Source organism: Amblyraja radiata, chromosome 2 (genome assembly GCF_010909765.2).
Source record: "Amblyraja radiata isolate CabotCenter1 chromosome 2, sAmbRad1.1.pri, whole genome shotgun sequence".
Lineage (NCBI taxonomy): Eukaryota > Metazoa > Chordata > Chondrichthyes > Rajiformes > Rajidae > Amblyraja > Amblyraja radiata.
In genome coordinates, this window is record NC_045957.1 from 95,978,482 (window position 1) to 96,003,906 (window position 25,425).

General features: G+C 45.8%; 1 protein-coding gene across 3 annotated transcripts in view; it reads right to left on the bottom strand.

Moving 5' to 3' along the window:
• Positions 1 to 25,425, bottom strand: part of LOC116991784 (glycoprotein-N-acetylgalactosamine 3-beta-galactosyltransferase 1-like) — a 72,832-nt gene that overhangs the window by 3,870 nt on the left and 43,537 nt on the right. The window contains exons 1-3 of one of the 3 annotated variants that reach the window (XM_033050711.1): positions 24,367 to 24,532; positions 12,494 to 12,697; positions 5,432 to 6,099 (exon numbers count right to left, since the gene is read on the bottom strand). In XM_033050711.1, coding sequence (XP_032906602.1) covers positions 5,432 to 6,099; positions 12,494 to 12,680 — 855 coding nt within the window. In that variant the 5' untranslated portion in view covers positions 12,681 to 12,697; positions 24,367 to 24,532. Of the gene's footprint in view, positions 1 to 5,431; positions 6,100 to 12,493; positions 12,698 to 14,516; positions 14,535 to 24,366; positions 24,533 to 25,425 lie in introns of those variants that run through there. The other 2 variants (XM_033050719.1, XM_033050729.1) reach the window with 2 other exon arrangements.

Here is a 25,425-nt window from a genome sequence, read left to right on the forward strand (position 1 = left end):
TGACAATGATACAAAAACTGCTGGTGTTGTGGATAGCAAGGAGGGTTTTTAAAGGCTACAATAGGATACACATCATCTGGAAAGTTGGAAGGAGTGATGGCGGATGGAATTCAGTTCTGACAGCTGCAAGGTCTGGCAAGTCATCGGTGGATGCAGATGAAAAGTGGGTTTATTGGCAGATGGGTGAACAAAGGCCAGAGATGAAAAGAAGACATCTATCGCAGTCGCAGCCTCAAAAACAGGGTTGTTATCTCCGGTTTGCTTCCAGTTCCTCGTGCTGGCGAGAGCAGGAACAGGGAGAACGGGACCTGAACGTGTGGCTGAGGAACTGGTGCACGGGGCAGGGATTTAGATTCTTAGATCACTGGGATCTGTTTTGGGGTAAGGGGGAACTGTACAAAAGGGACGGATTGCATCTTAACAGGTGGGGGACCAGCATTCTGGCAGGCAGTTTTGCCACTGCTACACGGGTGGTTTTAAACTGAATAAGGGGGGTGGGGTGTCGAATGGGATAGTTGAGGATGGAGTTAAAGGGAAAGGGTTTCTTAAATGTGTGAGCGTAGAGACAGAGGGGTGTAAAATGAGGGTAGAAGCAATAGGTAGCAAGGTGAAATGTGGCAGGCAGACAAATCCAGGGCAAAAATCAAAAAGGGCCACTTTTCAACATAATAGTATAAGGGGTAAGAGTGTTGTAAAAACAAGCCTGAAGGCTTTGTGTCTCAATGCAAGGAGCATTCGTAATAAGGTGGATGAGATGAATGTGCAGATAGCTATTAATGACTATGATATAGTTGGGATCACGGAGACATGGCTCCAGGGTGACCAAGGCTGGGAGCTGAACATCCAGGGATATTCAATATTCAGGAGGGATAGACAGAAAGGGAAAGAAGGTGGGGTAGCATTGCTGGTTAGAGAGCAGATTAAAGCAATAGAAAGGAAGGACATTAGCTTGGAGGATTTGGAATCGATATGGGTAGAGCTGCGAAACACTAAGGGGCAGAAAACTCTAGTGGGAGTTGTGTACAGGCTACCTAACAGTAGTAGTGGAGTTGGGGATGGCATTAAACAGGAAATTAGAAATGCGTGCAACAAAGGCAAAACAGTTATAATGGGTGACTTCAATCTACATATAGATTGGGTGAATCAAATTGGCAAGGGTGCTGAAGAAGAGGATTTCTTGGAATGTATGCGGGATAGTTTTCTAAACCAACATGTAGAGGAACCAACGAGAGAGCAGGCTATTCCAGCTAGGGTATTGATTAATGAGGAAGTGTTCAAAAGGGAACTGCAGATGCTGGAATATCGAAGGTACACAAAATTGCTGGAGGAACTCAGCGGGTGCAGCAGCATCTATGGAGCGAAGGAAATAGGCGACGTTTCGGGCCGAAACCCTTCTTCAGACTGATGGGGGGTGGGGAAAGAAAGAAGGAAAAAGGGAGGAGGAGGAGCCGGAGGGCGGGCGGATGGGAGGGGGGGTGGAGACAGCTAGAGGGTGAAGGAAGGGGAGGGGACAGCACAGGCTAGCCAAATTGGGGGAATTCAATGTTGATGCCATAAGGGCGCAAGGACCCCAGACGGAATATGAGGTGCTGTTCCTCCAATTTCCGCTGTTGCTCACTCTGGCAATGGAGGAGACCCAGGACAGAGAGGTCGGATTGGGAATGGGAGGGGGAGTTGAAGTGCTGAGCCACCGGGAGGTCAGGTAGGTTAAGGCGGACTGAGCGGAGGTGTTCGTTAATGAGGAAGGGTTAGTTAGCAGTCTTGTTGTGCGTGACCCCTTGGCAAGAGTGATCATAATATGGTTGAATTCTTCATTAGGATGGAGAGTGACATTGTTAATTCAGAAACAAGGGTCCTGAACTTAAAGAAAGGTAACTTTGAGGGTATGAGACGTGAATTGGCCAAGATAGACTGGCGATTGATTCTTAATGGGTTGACGGTGGATATGCAATGGAAGGCATTTAAAGACTGCATGGATGAACTACAACAATTGTTCATCCCAGTTTGGCAAAAAAATAAATCAGGGAAGGTAGTGCATCCATGGATAACAAGGGTAATCAGGGATAGTATCAAAACAAAAGATGAAGCGTACAAATTAGCCAGAAAAAGCAGCCTACCAGAGGACTGGGAGAAATTCAGAGACCAGCAGAGGAGGACAAAGGGCTTAATTAGGAAAGGGAAAATAGATTATGAAAGAAAACTGGCAGGGAACATAAAAACTGACTGCAAAAGCTTTTATAGATATGTGAAGAGAAAAAGATTAGTTAAAACAAATGTAGGTCCCTTGCAGTCAGAAACAGATGAATTGATCATGGGGAACAAGGACATGGCAGAACAATTGAATAACTACTTTGGTTCTGTCTTCACTAAGGAAAACATAAATAATCTGCCGGAAATAGCAGGGGACCGGGGGTCAAATGAGATGGAGGAACTGAGTGAAATCCAGGTTAGCCGGGAAGTGGTGTTAGGTAAATTGAATGGATTAAAGGCCGATAAATCCCCAGGGCCAGATAGGCTGCATCCCAGAGTACTTAAGGAAGTAGCCCCAGAAATAGTGGATGCATTGGTGATAATTTTTCAAAACTCTTTAGATTCTGGAGTAGTTCCTGAGGATTGGAGGGTAGCTAATGTAACACCACTTTTTAAGAAGGGAGGGAGAGAGAAAAGGGGGAATTACAGACCAGTTAGTCTAACATCGGTAGTGGGGAAACTGCTAGAATCAGTTATTAAAGATGGGATAGCAGCACATTTGGAAAGTGGTGAAATCATTGGACAAAGTCAGCATGAATTTATGAAAGGTAAATCATGTCTGACGAATCTTATAGAATTTTTCGAGGATGTAACTAGTAGAGTGGATAAGGGAGAACCAGTGGATGTGTTATATCTGGACTTTCAAAAGGCTTTCGACAAGGTCTCATATAAGAGATTAGTATACAAACTTAAAGCACACGGTATTGGTGGTTCAGTATTGATGTGGATAGAGAACTGGCTGGCAGACAGGAAGCAAAGAGTAGGAGTAAACGGGTCCTTTTCACAATGGCAGGCAGTGACTAGTGGGGTATCGCAAGGCTCAGTGCTGGGACCCCAGCTATTTACGATATATATTAATGATTTGGACGAGGGAATTGAATGCAACATCTCCAAGTTTGCGGATGACACGAAGCTGGGGGGCAGTGTTAGCTGTGAGGAGGATGCTAGGAGGCTGCAAGGTGACTTGGGTAGGCTGGGTGAGTGGGCAAATGCATGGCAGATGCAGTATAATGTGGATAAATGCGAGGTTATCCACTTTGGTGGCAAAAACAGGAAAGTAGGCTATTATCTGATTGGTGGCCGATTAGGAAAGGGGGAGATGCAACGAGACCTGGGTGTCATGGTACACCAGTCATTAAAAGTAGGCATGCAGGTGCAGCAGGCAGTGAAGAAGGCGAATGGTATGTTAGCATTCATAGCAAAAGGATTTGAGTATAGGAGCAGGGCGGTTCTACTGCAGTTGTAGAGGGTCTTGGTGAGACCACACCTGGAGTATTGCGTACAGTTTTGGTCTCCTAATCTGAGGAAATACATTCTTGCCATAGAGGGAGTACAGAGAAGGTTCACCAGATTGATTCCTGGGATGTCAGGACTTTCATATGAAGAAAGGTTGGATAGACTCGGTTTGTACTCGCTAGAATTTAGAAGATTGAGGGGGGATCTTATAGAAACTTACAAAATTCTTAAGGGGTTGGACAGGCTAGATGCAGGAAGATTGTTTCCGATGTTGGGGAAGTCCAGAGCAAGGGGTCACAGTTTAAGGATAAGGGGGAAAGGGGGACCGAGATGAGGAAAACATTTTTCACACAGAGAGTGGTGAATCTCTGGAATTCTCTGCCGCAGAAGGTAGTTGAGGCCATTTCGTTGGCTATATTTAAGAGGGATCAGGGGGTATGGAGAGAAGGCAGGTACAGGATACCTGAGTTGGATGATCAGCCATGATCATATTGAATGGCGGTGCAGGCTCGAAGGGCCGAATGGCCTACTCCTGCACCTATTTTCTATGTTTCTATGTTTCTAAAAAGGCAGCCAAAATCAAGGACCCACACCATCCTGGCCACGCACTCAACTCTCCGCTACTATTGGGCAGAAAGTACAGGAGCCTGAAATTTGTTACATCCTGGAACAGCTCCTTCCCCACAGCCATCAGGCTATTAAACTAGCCAACAAGCAGACTCTGAACTGTAACAGCCTATTGCACTTTATCTGCTTATTTATGTGTATATTGAACAGTTTTGGTCTCCTAATCTGAGGAACTGTTCTGTATTTTTGTTTACAATATTCTGTTGTGCTGCAGCAAGCAAGAATTTCATTGTCCTATCTGGGACACATGACAATAAACTCTCTAGACTTGACTTGACTTGACTTGACAAACGGCAGATTGGGAGAGAAGAGGAGAGAATGGTGGCCAGAAGGAATTATAAAGGTGACAGGGGGGAGAAAGGGGAGGGGGATATGGGACAAAGGTGTGCATCCAGGTGGGTACAAGGAGGAGAGGTGGGCAAAATGAGGAGGGTTTTGGGGAAGGTATTTTTAAATCTAAAATTAGAGAATTCCATTTTTTATAGTGTTGGGTTGTAAACAACCCATGCAAAATATGAGGTGTTGTACATCCAGTTTGTGTGTGGTCTCATTCTGGCAATGGAGGAGGCCGAGGACAGAAAGATCAGTAATGGCAGAGTAATGACAGAAATGGCAGGCAGAGTTGAAATGGTTAGCAATTAGCAGACCCAGCAGCCCTTGGCAGACTGAGCGCAAGTGTTCGGTGAAATAGTTGCCTAGTTGATGTTTGGTTTTGACAATTTGTTTTCTACGAAAACTGATATCCCCCGTGATTTTGTTAAGACAGATTTCAGCCAGATAAATGTCAGTATTTCACATCAAGAAAGAAAAACGTACATCCTTTCCGTCAAACACTAACTTTACATGAAACAAAAGTAATATCCCCCTGCAGATGTCAACTCTCAATAATCTGTGCACATTTTTAATGTATGCCAAGGATTTAAATTGGTAATCGCTATTTATCTCCCTTAGAAACGTTATACGTCAACCATTTCCTTCTGTCAATAACCTCAAGCAAAAAGATTTTAAATCATATTCCAAATCACAATTCCCACGATATAATAGTCAAATAAAAATAGATTAATTAACGTTTTCAAGTTTGTTTCCACAGCAAATGTAACATAACATAGCATCTGTGTGCTCAGTGTGAAATTCTTCCAGTCAACTAAATAGGAGACAATGAATGGGCATGGCTTTGAGGTCAATTTGGAAGTTGGAAATGGGAAATGGTCTGAGATCTTTTTATGACTAAACCAAATTGTTCAAAAAAGTCAAAATAGCCAGAATATGAATAACTATTAATGGTTAGCCTTTTATGTTCACATATTTAATGTCTCACCTCTGTAATGGGATAGAAACAATATTTTCTGTACCAGGATGATTGCGGTATATAGTTTTTTATCAAATGATGATCTAGCGTAAGAGGATGAAAGGTTTCCCTTTCATTTGTGTCCCTGGAGTCGCCAGCATCTACATCAAGGCTCTGCATACACTTTGAAACGGCTACATCCTCTGCACCTGTTGAATAATTGCATTTCCCAGTCTTGAAGGCACCAACATATCTTTTCAATGCTTCTCTGCTAAGTACATATCCAGCTCCACCACTCATGAACCCTTGCTGAACAAATGGCTTAAATTTTCTTCCAAAGAATATGGGTTGATCTGGAGAATGCGTTGATAATAGCCAACGCAGATTGTCAACAATAACGTATGTGTCATCATCTGCTTTCAAGAACCAATCAGCTTCATTCAAATGATGGTCAAAAACATAACGGAATGCTTCGATAGTTTTTCTATTAAGATGCTGTCTGCCTTCTTTAACATCGAGTCCCACTGTAGGGAAATCTTTGTTTTTTTTAGAGCTCATGAAAAGCACAGAGTTACATTTTTTAGCCCAGGTGGCTTTGACATGTTCGGTCTTTTTTTTCAGATTCTGGGGCCCAGTCATCACCCAGCACAGGATTCGCACTCTCTTATACAGATCATCAGCAAGGTCTCTGTTTTCATCTGGAGAGAGAAGATTCATGCATTTCATTTAAAAAACAATGACAAAATATTAATAAGCCTAAAGACGTTACTATGGAAAAACACAAGTGCTGTAAATGCAGAGATTACAAAGTAACTGCAGTTCACTCATCCTTCCACCTTCAGAAATAGTTATTTTGTGACACAGAGTAACAATTCATTTTGAATAGAATCCATCCACTTGTTCAAAATGAAGCATGATTCGAACGGGTCTTGGGACGGGAAAGAAAAATAACCTGGGACACAGTGGAACACTTATAACAACTCGATCAAGAATTGAACATCTATCTACGTTGCTTATGAGTCGGTGCTTTTAAAGGGCCTGTCCCACTTAGGCGACTTTTTAGGCGAGAGCAGGAGACTCTAATTGCCATACGGTCGCAACATGTTCGTTGATGGTCTCTGGTGAGTCTCCTTCTTGGTCGCAAGGAGTTCCCGTATTCTGGGAACTGGTCGCGGCCTCAGTATGGTCACAGCAAATTTTTCAACATGTTGACATTTTTTCTGCGACCAAAAATCGATACTTTTGTAGTCGTAGGTGCAGTGGTAGTGGGGTTGCCATCGCCATAGGTAGTCGAGGTAGTCATAGTTAGTTTTAGTTAATCTCCTTTGCTGACCGGGCATTTTCATTGGCTCATTGGGGGGAAAAAAACGTAAGCACAATGTGTGAGTGAGTGGCCAAGATGGTGTGGGTCCTTGATGATGCTGCCAGCCTTTTTGAGGCAGCGACTGCGATAGATCCCATTGACGGTAGGGAGGTCAGAGCCGATGATAGACAGGGCAGGGTTTACAACTTTTTGCAGTCTTTTCCGCTCCTGGGCACTCAAGTTGCCGAACCAAGCCACGATGCAACCGGTCAGCATGCTCTCTACTGTGCACCTGTAGAAGTTCGAGAGAGTCCTTCTTGACATACCGACTCTCCGTAATCTTCTCAGGAAGTAGAGGCGCTGATGTGCTTTCTTTATAATTGCATCGGTGTTCTCGGACCAGGAGAGATCTTCAGAGATATGCACACCCAGGAATTTGAAGCTCTTGACCCTCTCCACCATCGACCCATTGATATAAACGGGACTATGGGTCCCCATCCTACCCCTTCCAAAGTCCACAATCAGTTCCTTGGATTTGCTGGTGTTGAGAGCCAGGTTATTGTGCTGGCAGCATTTGGTCAAACGGTCAATAGACAATAGACAATAGGTGCAGGAGTAGGCCATTCGGCCCTTTGAGCCAGCACCGCCATTCAATGTGATCATGGCTGATCATCCCCAATCAGTACCCCATTCCTGCCTTCTCCCCATATCCCCTGACTCTGCTATTTTTAAGAGCCCCATCTAGCTCTCTCTTGAAAGCATCCAGAGAACCTGCCTCCACCGCCCTCTCAGGCAGAGAATTCCCCAGACTCATCACTCTCTGTGAGAAAAAGTGTTTCCTCGTCGGCGTTCTAAATGGCTTACCCCTTATTCTTAAACTGTGGCCCCTGGTTCTGTACTCCCCAAACATCGGGAACATGTTTACTGCCTCTAGCGTGTCCAAACCCTTAACAATTTTATACGTTTCAATGAGATGGAGTAAGTCAGCATGTCAGGAAGCAACAAATGATGGAATGGGCAGGCAACATTTCAGGACAGGATTATTATTCAGAATTGTGAAGAATGGTTACATTTTGGGAAATGTCTATTGGAAAGTACATATTTACAATCATAGAGCAGATACTGTTGTATGTTAGAGACAACTTTCAATTAAAGCCATTCAAAAACAAGGATCAATTGCTAACTGTAGTAATGTCGCATTATTTAACATGTAAACATACATATATAATATTTAATATAAAACACTAATTGCTGGAGTAACAGCAGGTCAAGCAGCATCTCTGCTGAACATGAAAAGGAAACGTTCCAGTTCGGTCTCTTCTTAAGACGAATTATAATTGGAGGAAGCTAGAAAACAGGTGGGTTTGGGACAAATCCTGGCAAGTGATAAAGGCACAAGAAACTGCAGATGCTGGAAAATGTGGAGTAACTCAGTGGGTCAGGCAGCATCTTTGGAAGACATGGATAGGCCATGTTTCAGGTCAGGAGGGCTATAGGTTGAAGGGTTTGTGGGGGGGAGCCAATTACAATCAGTCTGACCACTGGAGACAAGGAGGTAAAGTGGTGTCAGATAAGGATTGAAATGTGCCACAGATGACTGTGGAGGCCACGTCAATGGATATCAAGGTGGAGATTGCCAGATTCTTGATTTTTTTTTGTTGATGTGTTCGGGGTGATGGGGAGAAGGCAGGAGAATGGGGTAGAGAAAGAAAGATAGATCAGCCATTATTGAATGGTGGAGTAGACTTGATGGGCCAAATGGCCTAATTCTGCCCCTAGAACATACGAATTTATGACAGAGGAATGAAATGTAAAGCCACAGAGAGCGATATAGGTTCAGTTTAGTTCAGTTAATTTTATTGTCATGAGGTACAGTGAAAAGCTTTTGTTGCCTGTTAACCTGAGGACTTGTAAGTGTGAGGGGACAGAGGGTGGAAAGCCAAATGAGGCAGAGAAGTGGGAAAAAGGGGTGATCTGGGGTGGAGGTAGAACCTTCCATCTATATCCCCTGGGACAGAGGGTGGGCAAGCAAGAGAGCACGATTGACAGAGTGCGCGGGGCCCTTCTGCTATTAGAGCCAGCCTGTTATTTGACTGTAGTAGAATTGGCCTAAAACTCTCATGGTCGGAGCTACGGCGCGTCAATCAACATTAACGCACGCACTCTAGAGGAATCCTGTGAACCGGCCATGCGAGATTAGAGGCATAGTCAAAAAGGCTTTTGGCACATTGGCCTTCATCAGTTAGAGTATTGAGTATAGAAGTTGGGAGGTCATGTCACAGTTGTATAAGACGTTGGTGAGACAGCATTTACAGTATTGTGTTCCGTTCTAGACACGATGTTATAGGAAAGTTGTCAAGCTGGAAAGGGTACAGCGAAGATATACGAGGATGTTGCCAGGACAAGAGGGTGTGAGCTATAGGAAGAGGTTGAGTAGACTGGGACTATTCCTCGGAGCACAGGAGGATGAGGGGTGATCTTATAGAGGTGTATAAAATCATGAGTGGAACAGATCGGGTAGATACACAGAGTCTCTTGCCCAGAGTGGGCGAATCAAGGATGCGGGAATAGGTTTAAGTTGAAGAGAAAAAGATTTTATAGGAATTTGAGGGGTACAAAGGGTGGTGGGTGTATGGAACAAGCTGCCAGAGGAGGTGGCTGAGGCAGGGACTATCCCAACATTTAAGAAACAGTTAGACAGGTACATGGATAAAACAGGTTTGGAGGGATACATGCCAAAGGCAGGGAAGATAGGACGAGTGTAGTTGGGTCATGTTGGCCGGTTCTGGTTCTGGACTCCCACAACATCGGGAACATTTTTCCTGCATCTACCCTGTCCAATCCTCTAAGAATGTTATATGTTTCTATAAGATATCCTCTCACCCTTCTAAATTCCAGCGAATACAAGCCCAGTTGACCCATTCTTTCATCGTATATGTCAGTCCCATCATCCCAGGAATTAACCTGGTGAACCTACGCTGCCCTCACTCAATAGCAAGAATGTTCTTCCTCAAATTAGACCAGAATTACACACAATACTCCAGGTGCGGTCTCACCAGGGCCCTGTACAACTGCAGTAGGACCTCCTTGCTCCTAAACTCAAATCCTCTCACAATGAAGGCCAACATGTCATTAGCTTTCTTCACTGACTGCTGTACCTGCATGCTTTCTTTCTGTGACTGATGTATAAGTACACCCAGGTCTCTTTGCACCTCCCCTTCTCCAAATCTGACACCATTCAGATAATAATGGTGTTAGGAGGGAGAGATAGACCAGCCATGATTAAATGGCAGAGTAGACCTGACGGACCGAATAGCCTAATTCAGCTCGAATGACTTATGAACATGAACTTATGAACATTGGAAAATGATCACCAATGCATCCACGATATCTAGAGCCACCTCCTTGCATACTCTGGGATGCAGGCCATCAGGCCTTGGGGATTTATCTGCCTTCAGTCCCAACAGTTTACCCAACACCATTTTCTGACAAATGTGGATTCCCTTCAGTTACTCCCTCCCACTAGATCCTCGGTCCCCCAGTAGTTCCGGGTGATTGTTTGTGTCTTCCTTAGTGAAAACAGAACCACAGAGCTCGTTTACCTGTCCTGCCATTTCCCTGTTTCCCATTATACATTCATCTGTCGCTGCCTGTAATGGGCCTGTCCCACCGTGGCCAGTGTTCAGCGGACACGCGGACACGCACACACACACACACACACACACACACACACACACACACACACACACACACACACACACACACACACACACACACACACACACACACACACACACACACACACACACACACACACACACACACACACACACCCCGCAAAGGCCAGGGCAAGCGGGGGGAGCGCTGTCTGAAATTCACACGGTGCAAAGCCAAGATGATACAGACACACACTGCGATGAACAGGAAGGTTGGCGCTGTATTTAAGACGGCTAGCACAGTAAGTCCTCTAAAAGAGGGGGGAGGGGGGGAGAGTAGGGGGAGGGGAAGAAGGAGGGGAGAAGAAGGAGGGGAGGAGAAGGGGGGGGGGGAGAAGGGGGGGGGGGGAGAAGGGGGGGGGAGAAGGGGGGGGGAGAAGGAGGGGGGAGAAGGGGGGGGGGGGGAGTGAGAAGGGGGGGAGAGAAGACTTTTAAGAAGCCAGACAACTTTTAATAAGCCAGAGATGCACAGCTGTGATGTTAAGCGGGCATTTAACATTACCGGTCGGTTCCCCTTGGTTCTGAAAACTCCTGCTTACGTTTTTTTCCTCCAATGAGCCAATGAAAATGCCCGGTCAGCAAAGGCGATTAAATAATACTACCTATGACAACCTCGACTACCTACAACTAAATGGTGACCCCACTACAACTACACCTACAACTACAGGATTATCGATTATCTCCATGGTGACCAATTTTTGGTCGCAGAAAACTTTTCAACATGTTGAAAAATTTGCGGCAACCATACTGAGGCCGCGACTAGTTCCCAGAATGCGGGAACTCCTCGCGACCATGAAGGAGACTCACCAGAGACCACCAGCGAACATGTGGTGACCATGTGGCGAGCGAAGAGTCTCTTGCACTCGCCTAAAAAGTTGCCTATTAGGGACCTACGTTCGTCTTCACTAATCTTTTCCTTTTTAGATACCTAATTAAACTTTTACAGTCAGTTGATATATTCCCCACAAGCTTTCTTTCGTGCTCTTTTTTCCCCTCTTAATTAACCCCTTTGTCCTCCTCTATTGAGTTCTAAATTTCTCCCAGTCCCCTTGTTTGCCGCTTCTTCTGTCCAATTTATATGCCTCTTCCTTGAATTTAACACTATCCATGACTTCCCTCGTCAGCCACGGTTGAGCCGTTTTCCCAGTTTTATTTTTTCGCCAGACAGGGATGAACAATTTCTGGAGTTCATGCATGCAATCTATAAATCTTTGCCATTGCATCTCCACTGTCAACCAAAGTATAATTTGCCAGTCTATCCTAGCCAATTCCCGTCTCATACCTTCAAGCTTCTCTGGAGGATATGGTTTGGTGCCATTTCAGATCAGGACCCTTCTTCAAACTTCAGTATTTAGATTCAGTATTTATAGTATAAAATACTATCCACCTTCTTTATTTGAACAAGAAATAATAGAAACTATAACACTGATTGTGTATTGACAGAGGCCTCCAAAAACATCAGGTGCAAGAGATGGAGCCCACATATTCTATTATATTGGAAGAGAAAATGTAGCTTGAAACAAAAATGTTTCAAATCCCTTGACTTTAGCTTCTATTCCAGAATCAGTAAAGCTTAAATGTTAAGGCATCAGGGTGGTGCAGTGGTAGAGTTGCTTGCTAGAGACCTGGATTTGATCCTGACTGCAGGTGGTGTCAGTATGGGGTTTGTACGTTCTCCCCGTGACCTGCGTGGAATTTCTCTGGGTTTTCGGGTTTCCTCCCACACTCTGAAGACATACTGGTTTGTAAATTAATTGGCTTGGTATAATTGTAAATTGTCCCTAGTGTATGTAGGATAGTGTTAGTGTGCAGGGACCGCTGGTCGGCGCGGACTCGGTGAACAGAACAGTCTGTTTCCGCACTGTATCTTTATTTTTTTAAAGTACTAACAAGAGAACTTCAATCGTGCTTGAACAGTTTCTGTGGGAACAAGCCATATGTTTCAGTAAAAAGTATTTTGAATTACTCTGTTTATATTGTTACCTGAGACTATCAACAACTTTATAATTCACCATCATGCATCATGATAGAATAACAGAGCTTTATAACCACATTGGCATATAAAAAAGGCACCTTTATGTTGCGTGATGTTAAATTTCATCATTCCTTGAAGACGTTGGTGTAGGTGGTGGACAGAATCACCTACGAGCACATTTGTGTTCTCCGTTACATTTGTATCCATTAAATTAATCAGGACATAGAAGGCAGTATATCCTAATACAGCCCCGCAGAAAAACACGACCACAGATATTGCTGACATTTTCAAGTTGTAATCATCTAGGGAAGAAGAGAAAACATGTCACCCAAATAGACTACAGTTAGATTGTGACACATCATTATAGATACACTCACAAATATTAACACCAAACTAGGCAAAGAATTATTACACCAGATGGTGCTTCGATGAGAATATTTCCATGTGCCCAGCTCGTAAAATGAGACATCATGTTGTGTTGTATGTACACTCATATTTCTGTGGAAGTTCTAATGTGGTGACCTGCATTTACATAAGCACTTATATCCTTAATAAGGTCATATCTTCTTAAACCCAAGACAAGCACAAACATTGTCAAAACAATTTAGATCACTACAGGCAGAGTAGGGTATACACACACATGGCTAATCGGAGGTATGATAGCTTGTGGTTCAAATATCATTCAAGGACGATCTTGAGTTTGGTGCAACCACTGTGTGGATCTAAAGGCTTGTCGAGTCTACATGTATAGGGTGGACAATATTGAGAGTAATGACTCGATGGCGATTATCATGCCATGAACAAGCTGTCCAACAACAAAGCAAGTGGCTTGGATCATATTTCTGCTGAACATCTTAAGTATGCGAGTATGAGGATAGCTCCTCTCCTTGCTATTTGTTTTACTGGCTTTATGATTCATGGCTTGTCACCAGACTCAATGTTGTCTGTTCTGTTAGTGCCGGTCATTAAGGACAAAGCTGGTAAAGTAGGCAGCATAAATTACAGGCCCATAGCTATAGCCAGCATATTGTCAACATTTTTAGAAAGAGTTCTGCCGGATAGAATAAATGAGTTTGTTAACTCCACAGATAACCAGTTTGGCTTTAATGCTAAACATGGCACTGACTTGTGCATTTTTGCCCTAAAGGGGATTGTAAACAAATATAGAGGCAAAATGTCTTCAATCCTTATGTGCTTTATTGATGCTTCCAAAGCCTTTGACCGTGTTAATCACAGAAAGCTGTTGGGTAAAATGAGTCAAAGAGGGGTGCCTAAATACATTGTGAGAATTCTGGCCTACTGGTATGCCCACCAGACTATGCAAATAAAATGGGGCAATAGGATCTCAGCCTCATTTAGGGTTAGCAATGGTGTTAGACAAGGGGGAATTTTGTCCCCAGTCCTTTTTTTCTATATATTGATGATCTGTCCAAACAATTGAAAGCCTGTAATACTGGGTGCGTGATTGGTAATATTTTAGTGAACCATATTATGTATGCAGATGATCTTGTGGTCTTTAGTCCATCTAGGGCTGGTCTCCAGCAGCTCCTTACTATATGTTCTCTGTATGGTGTGGAACATGATATTAAATATAATGCTAGTAAGAGTGCTGTTATGATCTGTAGAACCAAAGAGGATAAATGTCTAAAATATCCTGATTTTAAATTGTCTGACAATAATCTTAGTGTCTGTAATAAGGTAAAATATCTAGGGCATATTATTACAGAACAAATGACAGATGATGAGGATATTTATAGGCAATGACGCATGCTGTATGTACAGGCGAATATTCTCTTGCGTAAATATGGTGCGTGTGCAGATGTGGTGAAGATGTCGCTATTTAGAGCATACTGTACACCACTCTACACTGCGGAACTGCTCAGCATCGGACGTGGCTGCGAGAAACTGGCTTGTAAGTACTACAGCACCCTCACCAAAATCCCGATGGGAGCTTGGCAGAACAGCCCCCTGGATCACCACTCCGGAGGGTAGGAGACGGAGCAAGCGCCGGGAGCGAAAGCTGAAACGTGGAAGGCAAGCGGGGGTGCAGGACAGGCTACGGAGGGCTCCACAAAGACCATCGCTACCAAGCGTCTTTCTCGCGAATGTCCGGTCACTCACCAACAAGCTGGATGAGGTAAGGCTCTGGATCAACACGCTGAAAGACTGCTGTGTGCTGATCTTCACAGAGACCTGGCTCAGCGCGCTGGTTCCCGACGGGGCTGTGGACCTAACCACTGCATCGTGCTGATAGAACAAAGGACTCTGGTAAGAGCAAGGGTGGCGGGCTCTGCATCTACATCAACAATGACTGGTGCACAAACCACACTGCAGTAGAGAGCTACTGTTCCCCAGACTTGGAATACCTACTGCTTAAATGTAGGCCGTTTTACCTGCCTCGGGAGTTTACTGTGGTTATCATCATGGCCATATACATCCCACCACAGGCTAATGCTAACCTAGCGCTAGCACAGCTGCACTCGGCCATCAGTAAGCAGCAGGATGCTCACCCTGACGGTGCCTTCATTGTTGCAGTGGACTTTAATCAGGTCGACCTACGAGCTGCACTCCGCAAATTCCACCAGCATGTGCAGTGCCCTACCAGGGGCTCAAACACGCTGGATAAAGTGTACACCAACATCAAAGACGCATACAGAGCTCTCCCCTGCCCATCCCTGGGATTATCCGATCACCTCTCACTGTTTCTACTGCCTGCATACAAACCCCTCATCCGCAAGACCAAACCTGCAATAAGGACGGTCAAAATATGGCCCGAGGACGCCACCCTACAACTCCAGGACTGCTTTGATCGCACCGACTGGGACCTGTTTGCACAACAGGCTACCAGTGGTACAGAGGTGGCCTTGGAGGAGTACACATCCACTGTGCTCTCCTACATCAACTGCTGTGTGGAGACTGTCACAGTGGACAAGCAAATAAAGATGTTCCCAAACCGGTAACCCTGGATGAACAAGGAGGTTCAGAATCTGCTAAGGGCACGCAACAATGCATTTAAATCCAGGGACACTTCTGCCTACAGTGCTGCCAGGTCAAACCTGAACAAAGGTATAAAAAAGGCCAAAGACATCCACAAGCAAAGGGTGGAAGACCACTTCAATACCGCGGACACCAGAAGCATGTGGCAGGGTGTCAGGGACATCACTGACTACAAGAGCACCCCGCCTGCCCCCACAGTGATATCACACTGGCCCAAGTGCCTGAAGACAGCTACCATAGTGCCGGTGCCGAAAAAGTCTAAAGTCACCAACCTGAATGACTACCGCCCGGTTGCCCTAACTCCAATACCAATGAAGTGCTTGGAAAGGCTGGTCCTCTCCCACATTAAATCCAGCATCCCTACCTCACTGGACTCTCATCAATTTGCATACAGGGCAAATAGATCCACAGAGGATGTCATCTCTCTGGCTCTTCACACTGTCCAGACTCACCTGGAAAGACAGGGCACGTACGTGAGGATGCTCTTCATAGACTATAGCTCTGCCTTCAATACGGTCATCCCCACCAAGCTCACCAGCAAACTCCACCAGCTAGGCCTCAGCTCGCCGATATGCGATTGGATCCTGAATTTTCTGACGGAGCGACCGCAGGCAGTGAGACTGGGCCCGCACCTGTCCTCCACTATCACCCTGAGCACCGGCTGTGTACTGAGCCCCATGCTCTACTCCCTCTTCACACACGACTGTGTTCCTGCATTCGACACCAACACCATCGTCAAGTTTGCAGACGACACAACGGTGATCGGGCTGATCACCAACGGTGATGAAACAAACTACAGAGCGGAGGTGCAGAACCTGGCGGACTGGTGCTCACGTAACAACTTGTCACTAAACACCTCCAAGACTAAGAAGCTGATTATCGACTTCAGGAGGTCACAGAAGGGGGAATACGCCCCAATCTCCATTTACGGGGACAGTGTGGAGAGAGTGTCCAGCTTTAAGTTTCTGGGCACACACATTTCAGAGGACCTCACATGGTCCACCAACACCGCTGCGCTGGTCAAGAAGGCACAGCAATGACTGTTCTTCCTGAGGACATTAAAAAAGACTGGTCTGCCCCAACAGCTGCTGACAACCTTCTACCGCTGCACCACAGAGAGCATATTAACGTATGGCATCTCTGTGTGGTATCTCAGCTGCACGGAGGCGGAGAGGAGAGCTCTTCAGCGCGTCGTCCACAGAGCGCAGAGGATCATTGGGACACAGCTACCAGCCTTGGAGGGCATCTACTACACACGGTGCCTCAGGAAGGCCGTCAGCATCCATAAAGACTCATCACACCCCTGTAACGGACTGTTTGAACTACTTCCCTCCGGCAGACGTTACAAGGCCTTCTACGCCCGAACCTCCAGACTCAGGAACAGCTTTATTCCCAGAGCTATAGCGGCTCTGAACCGGCCCTGCTGAGTGCCCCCCACCCCCCCTGGACTGTCTCCCTCGGATGGTCACAACACACAGCTTATTTATTTATTTTACTTTTCTTTTTCATCGGTTGGAGCTGCATACTAAATCTCGTTGCACTGACGTGCAATGACAATAAAAGATATTATTATTATTATTATTATTATTACATGGTCCACCAACACCGCTGCGCTGGTCAAAAAGGCACAGTCCGTGGGGGTGAGTGCCCCCCACCCCCACGGACTGTCTCCCTCGGATGGTCACGTCGCACAGACACATCTGCACTTTAGTCTGTTTTTACTATTTCACTGTTGTAATGTTCTTTGTACAAACCATGTTCTCGGGGTATCTAAAACTAAATTTTAGTAGTTACTTAAGTTATGATGTCGGATGCAAGCTGCATACCCAAATCTCATTGCACTTATGTGCAATGACAATAAAAAGATATTATTATTATTATATGCTAATTATATTACATACATCACACTGCTCCCCCTTTAACTTTGGAGGCAGGCAACACCATTTACATTATATACATTACACTGCTCCCCCTTTAACTTGGAGGCAAATAACATCATTTCTATTACATTAAATATAATTGATTAACACACTGTTGCAAAATTATATTATTACAGTCATCTTACATTACATCCTCATAACTGTAATAATCGTATCTAAACTTAGCACATAATTTTTCATTCCACTCATCGTCCTTAAACCACATACATTACCCCTTGTTTTATGTGTTGTCCTTTTCCTATTAACCAACATTTCATGTTAATAGCCAATGAGAACATTTTAACCATATTCCTGCTATGCACACAGATTTACTATTAATAACAGTGACCAATGCATTACATTCAACAGTCCTGCTTTTACTTTTAAGGATTTCACCGGTCCAGCTCGTCGGCCTATGGACTCCAGTGCCTTCTCGACCTCTCGAGCTGTCCCCACCGGTACTTTTGCTGCTGGCCTCACCAGACCTCCGCTGCTAAGCCCTCACTCGACGTCGGTGGCAGCTCCTGGGCCTGGCTGTGGGCTACTCAGCCCTGGAAAATGTTCGAAGTCGGTGGCGGTCACCGGACCTGTCCGTGACCTACACGGTACACGGCCCTGGAACTCACCCAAAGTCGGTGGCGGCTGCTGGGCCTCTTCTGCCCCTTTGCCGTGGCTGTACGGCCCTGGAAAGCGTTCCAGGTAAGTTGACACCGTCGCTGTCCTGCTGGTTAGGCTTCCAGCTTTTGGCTGCATTCTTCGGTGACACTTACTTACTGCCCCACATGTTTTCCTTGCGCTCTTGCTTCCCGTTCCGACCATTCTTTTCTTTGGCGCCAATTCAAAACCATTTGGCGCCAAATCTTTTTGCTTGGTGCCGTTCCACTTTGTTTCCAAACACAACCTCTTCTTTTTTACTTTTTTTTCTTGACAGCCCTTCTTCTTTCCTTTTCTGTTCTTTTATCCTCGTCGTGTTGTTGTGTGTTCTGGTGTAACAATTCACCTAAAACTTACCTGTGCAAAGATTATTCAGCTTGAGGAATTCGACACAAAAAACTCAGTCTAAAATGTGTAACAATCCGAAGGACGACATCTTGCCACGTAGACAAACTCACCAACTTGTACAGCTGATGTTTTAAACTACAGTCCCCTGCATAGAAGGATCTGCAGGCCTCTCATGTCCAGCTCGCAAACAACTGCGACACAACTCCGTATTTACTGTTTAAACTGTTAAACAATACTGCATGTTGCAAAACAGTCCTGCACTGTATTTAAAGGATGAGTTCACAAACTCTATTCCATCCTCGTCGCCAACTGTTGTGTATTTGGGTGCTTGGAACTGACTTAAAATACACTCAGAGACAGGAGTAAACTAACAAGCTTCTTTATTCCAGGACGCCACCTTGAGTCTCCCCCCGCGCATGCGTCCCCTCGCACAAGACATAACATATCCTAATTATATTACATACTAGAGTAAGAGGGACCCATTGGGTCCCATGTTCACACGGGAGGGCTGATCCCCCCAAGCAATATTCCACCTCTCCACCAATTCCAATATTGGCCCGGGGAGAGGGAGTGTGCGGTCCGGGGCAGCGGGGAGAGGGAGTGTGGGGCCCGGGGAGAGGGAGAGGGAGTGTGGGGCCCGGGGAGAGGGTGAGGGAGTGTGCGGCCCGGGGAGAGGAAGTGTGGGGCCCGGGGAGAGGGAGTGTGGGGCCCGGGGCAGCGGGGAGAGGGAGTGTGGGGCCCGGGGCAGCGGGGAGAGGGAGTGAGCGGCCCGGGGAGAGGGAGAGGGAGGTGCGCGGCCCGGGGCAGCGGGGAGAGGGAGTGTGGGGCCCGGGGCAGCGGGGAGAGGGAGTGTGGGGCCCGGGGAGAGGGAGTGTGGGGCACGGGGCAGCGGGGAGAGGGAGTGTGGGGCCCGGGGAGAGGGAGTGTGGGGCCCGGGGCAGCGGGGAGAGGGAGTGTGCGGCCCGGGGCAGCGGGGAGAGGGAGTGTGCGGCCCGGGGAGAGGGAGAGGGAGTGTGCGGCCCGGGGCAGTGGGGAGAGGGAGTGCTGGGTATTTCACAGAGATTTCATAGTTTGCATTATGATCCACCAAAGAGACTGAATCTTCAGTCAAATGGGATTACTTACATGATAATTTATACCTAAAGGAATGATCCTGAAAACAGTCCAACAAAACAATTCCATGTGGCACCAGGTATAGGCACACATATTGATGATAATCAGAAGCAGCCTCTCAAGCTCCAGAAGGTGAATCACTTATCAACTGGAGCAGGGAGATATTTGAGAGAGATGGGAGCATACTGGATTTATCCAGGTCCACGATAGAGGCAATAATCTCATGAAAGACGAACAAAGGATTTACTAAGCATCCGAAAATCACAAATGGCTGCAGTTACCCAAATAATTTCTTTAACAAGGAAGTCAAAGACTATTTTGAATGAGAGGTTATACCACTTGAATTCTAAGTGGAACTTTTCTAATCACCAGATATTCTGGACCCCACAGCAATATAGGTAAAGTTAGTCCCTTCATCATAATAGACATTGGTTCCAGCTGAATTAAGAGAGTGCAGTAAGCTAAATAATCGACAGGATCACATTACACTTGATGCAAAAGAGGGACCAAATAATAATTACAAACACTTCAATGTTGCTGAGTCGATTGACTCCCTCGAATGGCAGTTTGTTTGGATGTAATGGCCCAATGAAAAAGGAAGGCAAGTTAGAATAGTAATGGCCAATACCTGAAGCAGGTTGTAAGTCCTTGCTTTTGTCTTTAAATACAAAATTACATCACATTTCCAGTACTTATAAATTCTGAAGTTCTGGTAATAAAACTACATTGGTCCCATTTCCCACACCTACTGTTACCCCTCTTCTCTCCCACTCACAAAGAAAACATATCGCCTCTCATATCTTGCACCCACCAATCTCCACATTTAGTGGACCATTCTCTATGATTTCCTCCACCTTCAATGTTGTTAACCACCATATACAATTTAGTGTACTGTATCTGGTGCTCACAATGTGGTCTCCTCAACCCGGAAAAAAAAACTCTTTGCAGAACACCTCTGTTCAGCCAACAAGGATGTTCCTAAACATCCACAAGAGGGTGGCAAGGTGACTCAGCAGTAGAGTTGCTGCCTTACAGTGCTTGCAGCGCCAGAGACCCGAGTTTGATCCTGACTACAGGTTGCTGTATGAAAGGAGCTTGTACATTCTCCCCGTGACCATGTGGGTTTTCTCTGAGATCTTTGGTTTCCTCCTACATTCCAAAGACGTATAGGTTTGTAGGTTAATTGGCTTGCTAAAAATGTACATTGTCCCTGGTGTGTATTGGATAGTGTTAAAGTGTGGGGATCATTGGTCGGTGTGGACTCGGTGGGCCGAAGGGCCTGTTTCCGCACTGTATCTCTAAACTAATCCAAAAGTGTCCCTGAACATCCAAAATCTTCTGACTATGTATTTATGCCTCTTATAATTTAAAACAATTCTATCAGGTTGCTCCTCAGTCTCTGATGCTCCAGAGAAAGCAATCCAAGTCTTCCCAAACTCGCCTGAAAGCTAATACCTAATCCAGGCAGCATCCTGGGGAACCTCTTGTACCCTTTCTACAGCAAAAGTCAAATAAATAACAAAGAAAAAACTGCTGGAAGAACTTAGCAAGTCAAGCAGCATCTGTGGAGGCAAAGGGATGGATGTTTCAGTTCGATATCCTACATTAGAACTGAACATGCAATGGGAAGATACATGCACAGAATGACACAGAGGATGGTTGGTGATAAGGATGTAACCAGATGGGGGAGGAGATTGGAAATTTGAACCAAGGGAGATAGGTTAAGATGTCAAGATGTGGACTCCTATATATCGGCGAGAACAAACGTAGACTGGGCGATCATTTCGCTGAACACCTTCGCTCAGTCTGCCTGGACCTACCTGATCTTCTGGTTGCTAAACACTTTAATTCCCCTTCCCATTCCCACACTGACCTTTCTGTCCTAGGCCTCCCCCGTTGTCAGAGTGAGGAGAAATGCAAATTGAAGGAACAACATCTCATATTTCGCTTGGGCAGCTTACAGCCCAGGGGTATAATATTGATTTCTCTAACTTCAAGTAACCACTGCATTCCCTCTCTCTCCATCTCTCCCCCACCCAAGTCACCCCAGGTTCTCACCTAGCTACAGCTAAGTTTCCTTTATCATTGTTACTTTTTTGCATATCTCTCATTCATTTGTTCTATATCTCTCTACATCATGGCCTATATCTCTCTTTTCCCTTTCCCGTAACTTTCAGTCTGAAGAAGGGTCTCGACCTGAAACCCAAACGTCACCCTCTTCAGAGATGCTGCCTGTCCCGATGAGTTATTCCAGCATTTAGTGTCTATAAAGGGAGATAAGGAGGTATGTAGGTGATGGACAGTTGGAATCGGGTGGGCAGAATCATAGTCTAGATTACGGAGGAATGGGCAGAAATGCGATGGGGAGGGGTGGAAATGGAAGAGAGACAGATGTAGATGAAATATCTGGACTGGACATTGTGCCTTAATCACACATCAGTCTGGGAAATAAATAATGACACTAAGCAGCCAAGTTCTCATTTACTGTGGAAACAATTCCGACTAAGAAGCCCACGCTTAGGACGGAAACGTTTCACACAACACAAATTGAATGTTTTCCCGTAATTGTGGATTGCGACCAGGGTCTTTGCATCTGCAAACCACAAAGTACTGGAGGAACAATTAGCCACAAGGAATTGCAGATGCTGGTTGACAAAAAGCGACACAACGTGCTTGTGTAACTCAGCGCAGGGCCGGCCTTAAGCCGATTGGACAGATTGCTCCCAATTGGGCCACGCGCCAGAGTAATCGACTCTCGGCTCGGGTAGATTTACGTCAAGAAGGAACTGCAGATGCTGGAAAAGCGAAGGTAGACAAAATTGCTGAAGAAACTCAGCGGATGAGGCAGCATCTATGAAGCAAGGAAATAGGCAACGTTTCGGGCCGAAATGTCTGAAGAAGGGTTTCGGCCCGAAACCTGGCCTATTTCCTTCGCTCCATGGATGCTGCCAGCACCCGCTGAGTTTCTCCAGCAATTTTGTCTACCTTTGGGTGGAGGGGGAGAGAGAGGTGGAGAGAGAGCAGAGGGGTGGAGGGGGAAGAAGGGGTAGACGGGGAGGGGTGTATGAGGGGGAATGGAAAAGGGGAGAGGGGGAAGTGGGTCGTTCGCTCACGGTCCCGGGGCAACGCTCCCGCCCCTCCAGTCGCCGTGCTTCACGCAAACAGCCCCGGCTCCACCCCTCTCCCCGGGAAGACGCGGTGAACAGCAAAGATTATCCGCTCTATGATCTTTGGTGAACCTACAGAGAGGGCCGGGTTGGAGCAACGTTTACAAACATCGGGCTCAGCTCAAACCCGGACCCGGCATCCGCTCATGCCTCCGGCCCTCTCCCTCCCTTCCCTCCTCCCTTCCCTTCTCTCCTTCCACATCCCTTCTCTCCTTCTCTCCTTCCCTCCCTCATTCCTCTCTTTTCCATTCTCTCCTTCGTTCCATCCCTCTTTCACTCCTTCCCTCCCTCCTTTCTCTACTTCTCTCCCTCTCCTCCCTTCTTTCCTTCCCTCCCCCACCACGCGCACACAATAACGAACGCACAGCCAACTACGCGCACACACACACACACAACTAAGTTAGGATGAGGAAGAAGCCCAAAGGGTAGGATGGGGCTGAAGCCCAAAATGTAATGCCTGGACTGTTTTTTCACCAATGGTTATTGGTTTTCCAGGATCTATTCAATTAAATTACTTTTTTTCATTTCAGTCAGTAAAACAAGTGGTATTGTAAATATGTACTTTTCAGAGGTGCTCTACACATTTTGTTTGTTACTTGTAGGCTTACATGTGTGCAATCTATATTGCTAAAAGTCTGATCTTGACCGCTTTTGGCCCACTGTGCTGCGATTTCCGAAAGAACGCCGCGACCTACGGCCGTCATTTTTGGCCACGTCAACCATATGATTCTACAGACCTTGGCTGGGAATCTGGGGCTCACCAAAATTGTTCCCAATTGGGCCCCGCATCTCCTAAGGCCGGCCCTGACTCAGCGGGTCAGGCAGAGCCTTTAGAGATCGTGGATAGATAACGTTTCGGGTCGGGACCCTTCTTCTATTCGTACGTAAGAAGAAATGTAAACAAAATGAATAAATACAAAAGACAGACACAAAATGCTGGAGGAACTCAGCGGGACAGGCAGCATCTCTGGAGAGAAGGAATGGGTGACGTTTCGGGTTGAGACCCTTCTTCAGACTGTTTAGGGAAAAGGGAAACGAGAGATATAGACGATGATGTAGAGAGATAAATAACAATGATTGAAAGATATGCAAAATGTTACGGTGATAAAAGAAACAGGCACTTGTTAGCTGTTAGGTTGAAAACGGGAAGCTAGTGCGACGGGTGGGGGAGGGACTGAGAGAGGGGCAATATATATCAAAAATCGTGTGCATTAGATTGCGACTTCCACTAGGATCTTATTGAAATTGAAATAATTTAATTGCCACACAACCAAGGTCGGTGGTATTTGGGTTGTTGTCCTGCTCTAACGCCGCAGTTCACTTTATTTCCATCGAATACATTTTCCTGGATTTCTAACAATTGACTGATTATCTGGTTGTAAAATTATATGTGACTGCCAGGGAAAGACAGCCGCGCCGTCTAAACACCTTTTCCTGTCTAGTTTCTCTTTTGTCCAGCCAGCCCCCCTTAACCGCATAAAACTTCCAACCGTCCTCATTTCCCTTTAATGAATATGTCTGGGTCCACGCCGCTATTGCTCCCAGGCAAGTGATTCCTTCAGCAGCCCCTGTCTACGCGAGTCAATCCTCAGACATTGGAATAAACGATTGCCTGGCCTCTCATGACAAGCGCGGCTCCCCTGTTCGCCTACCTCGACCGGTCCAAGTGCTTACACCATCTGTGTCTACTGGAGCTGGTCCGAGTAATGGGAGCCAGCCCGCCCGCTACTCCGCAGCCTCCAACAGGGATTAACTTTTTAAACATCCACTCACATGTGCAACAAGTAAAGGAGAGGAAACGAGGAACCGTAGTTGCGGGGATCTGGGCAAACGCAGAATGCTGGAGAACTCAGTGGGTCTGGAAGCATCTGTGGAAGGAATGGAGAGACAAAGGTCGTGTTCTTCCTTCAGACTGGTAGAATAGAATGAGGAAAGTTGGTAAAGGGAGGTGATGGGGAAAGGGTGGAGCAAAAAACTAGCAGGCGAGAGGTGGAAAAACCTGCTTGTTTTTGCCCCACCTCTTCCCTTCACCTCTCTTTATTAGCTTTCTCCACTCTAATCTTTCAGGACTAGTCGAGCAGGATCCCTACTCAAAACATCGTCTCCCCATTCCTGCCATAGATGCTGCGATAGGAATAGCAACGCAATATAACGAGAAGATAGAGGAGCCTGAAAACCATAAGTCTGAAGAAGGGTTTCGACGTCGCCTATTTCCTTCGCTCCATAGATGCTGCCTCACCCGCTGAGTTTCTCCAGCATTTTGTCCAAAGATCTTAGAGCAGAGCAAGATAGGCCACTCCTGCGAAATACAATGGGCTGACGTGTAGTACGCTACGGAGGGGATCCTGGGCATTTCCCCCCGCCCATTTTAGTAACCGGAGCCTACCTGACCCAACCCGACTCGCAGTGTAATCAATGTTACGGGGCAACAGTTTGTGTGTGTGATATAGGGTTAGATTCATAATTCTGTCAGTTCATACTTCTTGTCAAGAATAAAATTTGACTCTGGTAATTGTCTTTTTTAATGTTTTTTAAATCATTTATTTTAAATGGCTCACAAGCAGTGTTTGAGTTGATTTTGTAGTAACCGGAACCTACCCGACTCGCAGGGTGATTGACATTTCGGGGGAAGTTGTTGTGTGTGATATAGGGTTAGATTCATAATTCTGTTAGTTCATAATTCTGTTAACTTCTTGTCAAAGAATAAAATGTTTATAAACACACATACATGAATGTGATATAATGTATATAATCATATAACACACACAATTATATTTCTTCTGATCCAATGATGAACTTTATTTCAGACGATACAAGGGACATTAAATAAGA